At 32.2% G+C, this 5,456-nt stretch overlaps 1 protein-coding gene across 1 annotated transcript; it reads left to right on the top strand.

Moving 5' to 3' along the window:
• The first annotated feature begins 3,453 nt into the window (after positions 1-3,453).
• On the top strand, positions 3,454-4,287 carry LOC136064964 (F-box protein At3g07870-like). The gene has a single exon (XM_065767482.1). It carries the CDS (start codon positions 3,454-3,456, stop codon positions 4,285-4,287), a length of 834 nt encoding a protein of 277 aa, XP_065623554.1.
• The last annotated feature ends 1,169 nt before the right edge of the window (positions 4,288-5,456 follow it).

Genomic DNA, 5,456 nt, shown 5'->3' with positions numbered 1-5,456 from the left:
CAAAATAAGTTAAGCTCCCATTAATAGCTTCAAAAAACTTAGGAGTTATTAAACATAACTTGAACCATTGCATAAATCTCAGAGGAACTCCTACAGGTTTCAAGCATTGAATAATGAATTCCCATCAAACCGAGTCATATGCCTTCATTTTATCCACTTTTATGGCACTTCTAGCCCTGTCCTTGTCCCCAATGATGTCTTTGAATGAACTCCAAAACCCAACAAAACAATTATTAAAAAAAAAAAAAAAAAAAAGGAAAGAAAGAAAGAAAGAAAAAGAAAAAGAAAAAAAGAGTAACTTGGATTTGCAAACCTTGATGTGAAGGGTGCCACGGTCAAATTGAGAGCCAGTCTTGTAGTAATACTCTATGCAAGCAGCTTAATTGTAGAAGCAAGTGACTTTCCACTATAACAATAATAGAATTTTACTATGTTTTCCCTTTTCAATAATTTTGTCCCTATTTTTATTTTTAATTAGATTTTATTTTTGTTCATATAAAACTTTATTAAATCTTTACAAAAAATTTTCTTTTAATAGTTAAGGGATTGACAACAATCATGAAGTTCTAGTACTAAAAAGACGAGGAACACGAGGAACTAAAATAACAATTTGTCGAATTTAAATGGAGAAGTTTGTATTTGGCCAAAAAATTATCACACCCAAGTCGTCTTGCTGTGAATCATCTAATCTATTTGTAGCCTAGATTGAATTCCTTCAACTTCCTTATCTCAATACCTAGATTTGCATCGAAGCTTGTTTAGAATAGTTGTGTAAGAATCTCCAACCTGATATAACAAACTCATGGATTTGCTTCATATTATCTTCCTACCCTTGTCTCCACATGACCACAAAGCATACAATTGATATCTTTAAGGACTTTGTATTCACCTTAATCTCTCTGTTTTAAGGGGTCATCAAGTCCCCTAGTATTCCACACCAAAACCTTCATAAGGCTAAAAAATTGGGAGAGAAAACCCTCTCAAATCACCTTTCATCCTCTCTCATTTTCTTATTATTTTTTATCTTTCTGCAAACTTTTGTAATTATACTGATTTCATTATTAGAGAATCCTCAAACACGTTGAAATGTGTCTTTGGGAGTTAGGGCGGAACTGGGATTCTTAGGAGGCCAAAAATATTAACGACATATCAACTAGGGGTGGCAAAATAGAACATGATTCGCAAACACGACATGACATGAAATTAGTAGATTATGAGTTAATGCTTAATAGGTTCATGTCATATTCGGATTGACATGACTGATTGGTTTAACAAATGTGTCATGTTTATGTCTAACCCATGGAGCCTGTTTGACACGTCTATCCTGTTTAACTAAATGTCATTTTACCAATATATCATTCAAAAGCCATAAGTATATAAACTTATTAGTTGTAGTTTATTTTGTTTAACATATTGTATTTATGATTGATTATTTGTGATATTGAGATATATTGCAGTTTTCAATAATTATTTATGATGCAATACCTCATTAGTTTTCAATTTTATATTAAAAAATCTATTTGTTTGGGTTTTTCATAGTTCAGATCAATTGGGTTAATATTAAAATTGTATTTTTTTTTCTTCCCCTTTGATAAAATATGATAAATGAGTTGACATGACTAGCCCCCGTTTAATAAACAAGTCATGTTACGGTTGAAGAATCTTGACATTTTTAATAAACGTGTTGGATTAGAGTAGTTGAAATCTCATAATTCAACAAGACATGAAACCGACACTCGAACACGAATTGCTCCCCCTAATATCAACAAGGAAAAAGCTAAAACTGATACTAAATTTACTTAAAATTTACAAATGGATGTGCCAATGAAGTTACTACCAATTTTACTACAAAATATTAGTAAACTAATGTGGGATATATATATATATATATTTTTTTTCTTTTTAATTTGATAGTTGGGAACAAGAGATTTGAACCTAAACGTTTCTGGTAGAAACACTAAACGATGCTAATTAAGCTATGAAACTCTTCTAGTAAAATAAAAAATAAAAAATAAAAAATAAAAACTCTTGGCAAAATTGATATATCATCATATTTATAGTCTAATTATATGTCAAAAATATTTTGAACTTCAACCCGTATTTTTTTTTTTTGCAAAATAACACCATTTTGCTAATAATGTTGTTAGTTAACAGCGTTTCCAAACTATTTAGGAAACTAGCATCTCAAGTCTCTTAGGCTCAAGTTCTTATGGCAACTCGAGTCTAAGAGACTCTATTTCTATGTGTTGGCAAAGGTGAGGTGGACTAAAAATCCATGACAGTTCTTCTACACCATCTTCTTCCTTTTTTTTTCTTTTTTTTTATTTTTTTTTTTTTTTTTTTTTTTCAATCTACCATTCCAAGACAGTTCTTCTTCTCCAGACAATTCTTCCTTCTTCTTCTCCTTCCTCAAACATCCAAACCCATTTCTCAAAATCCCAAACCCAAAAATCACAATCTCAAAATCAGAGCAAAAATCGAAACCCAAAAATCATGATCTTAGCACCAGAGCGCCATGGGTTTGACGATCTTGGTACCAAAGCGGCTTGGGTTTGTTGATCTTGGTAGCAAAGGTCTATTTTCTATGTTTTCTGGTTTGGTTTTTCTCTTGATTTGTTTTTTGTGTTTTTTGGGTTGTCTGTCTCCAGTGGAATATTTTCTATTGTGGGTTTGTGTTTTCTAGGTTGGTCTATTAGTGTTTTCTGGGTTGATGTTCGGGTTTATTTTGTCTGGTTGGTCTATTTGTGTTTTCTGGGTTGCTGTTTTGTGCTGATCCAGGTTTCTTTTTTTTTTTGCATTGGTCTGTGTTGTGTTTTTTGGGTTACTGCATTTTGTGTTTTCTAGAGGGAACTCGAGTCTTAGAAACTCGAGTTCCACGTTGATTTTTTTTTTTAATCCACCTCAATTACACACCTCATGAAAATCGTGTTCGAGTCTAAAAGACTTAAGATGTTAATTTCTTTAATAGTTTGTAAACGGTGCTAACTAACAATATTGTTTGAAAATTGATGCTATTTTGAAAAAAAATCCCATCAACCCGATACAAAACAAAAACACAAAATCAAAACAAAAACCCTTTAAACCGATGTTATCAAAAAAAAAAAAAAAGAAGAAGAAGAAGAAGAACTTGTTCAAAAAATGTCACGACAACAACCACCGATCCTGCGACGGCGGAAAAAGCATGTCCCAAACGACATCGTATTGGACATCCTTCTAAGACTACCCATGAAATCTCTCCTAAGATTCAAGTGTGTTTCCAAATCCTGGTACTCCTGAATCACAAGCTCCAATTTCATATCCTCTTACCTTAATAACATGTTGACCCACAATGACCATCATGATGATCATGGCTATGTCATACACATGCCCAGTTGTAATTCTTTTTACATGAACTCTTTTTCTTCTCTTAACGGTTAAGTCTCTACAGTCGCTTGTGACCACACTTTTGAGAAGATGTATGAGTTAAGAATTCCCTTCACTTTTCATTCTGGGTTTGCCCATTTAGTGGGTTGCAATGGCATTTTATGTCTCACTGATTATAGAACAAACCGTCACTCTATGCTTAACGATGTATTCTTGTGGAACCCCAGTATTAGAATGTTTAGGAGGTTGTCTGGTACTTGCTTTAAGCGCAGGCGCTTACGTGATTTTCAACTCGAGTTTGCATATCATTCCCAGAATAATGACTTCAAGGTTGTGAGGATTTCAAAGCATTTTCGCAATGCTATGTATCCCCCTGAGGTTGAGGTATACACATTGAGTTCGGATTCATGGAAAAGGATTGAACTTGGAATCTCGTGGAGACCCAATGTTTTGATCTACGACTGTAATTGTGGTTTTTCGTTCCCATTTGTTTGTGGACATTTGCATTGGCTGCTAGATATCACAGAAGGAAGTGGACAACATAAATATAGGAGTGATATGATTTTGTCATTTGATGTCAATAGCGAGAAATTTAGAAAAATACCATTGCCTGATGATGATTCCTTCAAAGGTATCAATTTTGTGAAATGTCTTACGATGTTCAAGGAGAAACTGGCTTTGTTTCAATTCCAAGGTTGTCTACAACCACATGTCACGGTTTGCTTCGTATGGGTGATGAACGAGTATGGTGTGCCTGAATCTTGGAATAAACTCTATGAAGTACCAATTGAAAATCTTACTATATTCGGTGGTTTCACCAAGTATGGTACACTTATAATTCGAACCAATAGTGGATTAGTGGAGGGATTAGTTACTGTAATTTTTTATTCAGATTGTTACAATTTAATCCGCAATTTCATTTGAATTTTCCTATTGTTGTTACTATCATATATTATAATTCCAATTGTTCAATTAAAATATGAAATTTGAGTCCAATTTTACTATACACGTGTACAATCTAATTATTTTTAATTTTGTTGTCATGAGCAGAAGCTAATGAGATGAAATTAATAACACATTAAACACTCATGCTTTGGGAATCGGTAGTACCAATCTAAATCTATTGAACCTGCTTCGTGATAATACTACTATGAAGAATGTATAAAAACATGCACAAATCCATCTCTCTATAAAAAGAGATTGGAGAGAATTTCTTTTATTAGTTATGGAACTTCAGAGGTTTTCTTCACACAAATGCCCATCATGTTACAAAATAACCCATCGTAAAACTACAAAATGTGTACAACTCTAAGGGTTTTTTTTTTTTTTTTTTTTTTTAAATTTTAAATTTTTTAAGCTATGAAAATTTCAATCACCAATAGAGATTGAAGATTCAAAAGCGTGAATGGATCTTTTGGATAAACATTGTCACCAAGGTTCATCTTTTTGTGTAAAATATATATACTGCTAAGTTTTGTTAATGAAATTTTCTAGTTAATAATATGAATTTAGACTTAANAGAGGAGGAAGATAAGTTTGTTTTAATTGACCCCAAAACTCTACATGAGCAGGATATTACTATTCAACTTAATTATCCTTTAGACAAGCTACTTTTCATGTATCTACTGCTGCTTACATGGAGAACCTTGCTTTACTTGATGGAGCAAATGTGGTATCTTACTAAGAAGATGGTGTTGTTTGTATAAATAGTAGAAGTTATGTTATGAATGATATGGATGAATTGATACATTTTTCATGATTTTACATGTAGTAGGCATGTTAGATTGTTAAAAGCATAATTTTACCCCAAATTTATATTATCCTTTCAAGGTTCTGGCCATTATATATTAATATTTGATATGTGATGTGGATGGTTGTTGCGCAAATTCCATGATCCACTACTTATATAATGAGCATATTATCATTCCAAGGCCATGTTCTTCTCCAGTTCCAGCCATATGGTATCTCTTTTTTCTAAATTACATCTAATCTTAATATTGATTAAAAGAATCTAATTCTAATATGTTAATAATATGAATTTAGACTTAACTAAGCCTTTTAAACATGAATAAATTCATGATTAATAATATATC

This window comes from Quercus suber, unplaced genomic scaffold (genome assembly GCF_002906115.3).
Source record: "Quercus suber isolate HL8 unplaced genomic scaffold, Cork oak 2.0 scaffold_812, whole genome shotgun sequence".
NCBI lineage: Eukaryota > Viridiplantae > Streptophyta > Magnoliopsida > Fagales > Fagaceae > Quercus > Quercus suber.
Note: the sequence above shows the minus strand (reverse complement) of the source record. Positions and strands in the feature narration are given on the sequence as shown.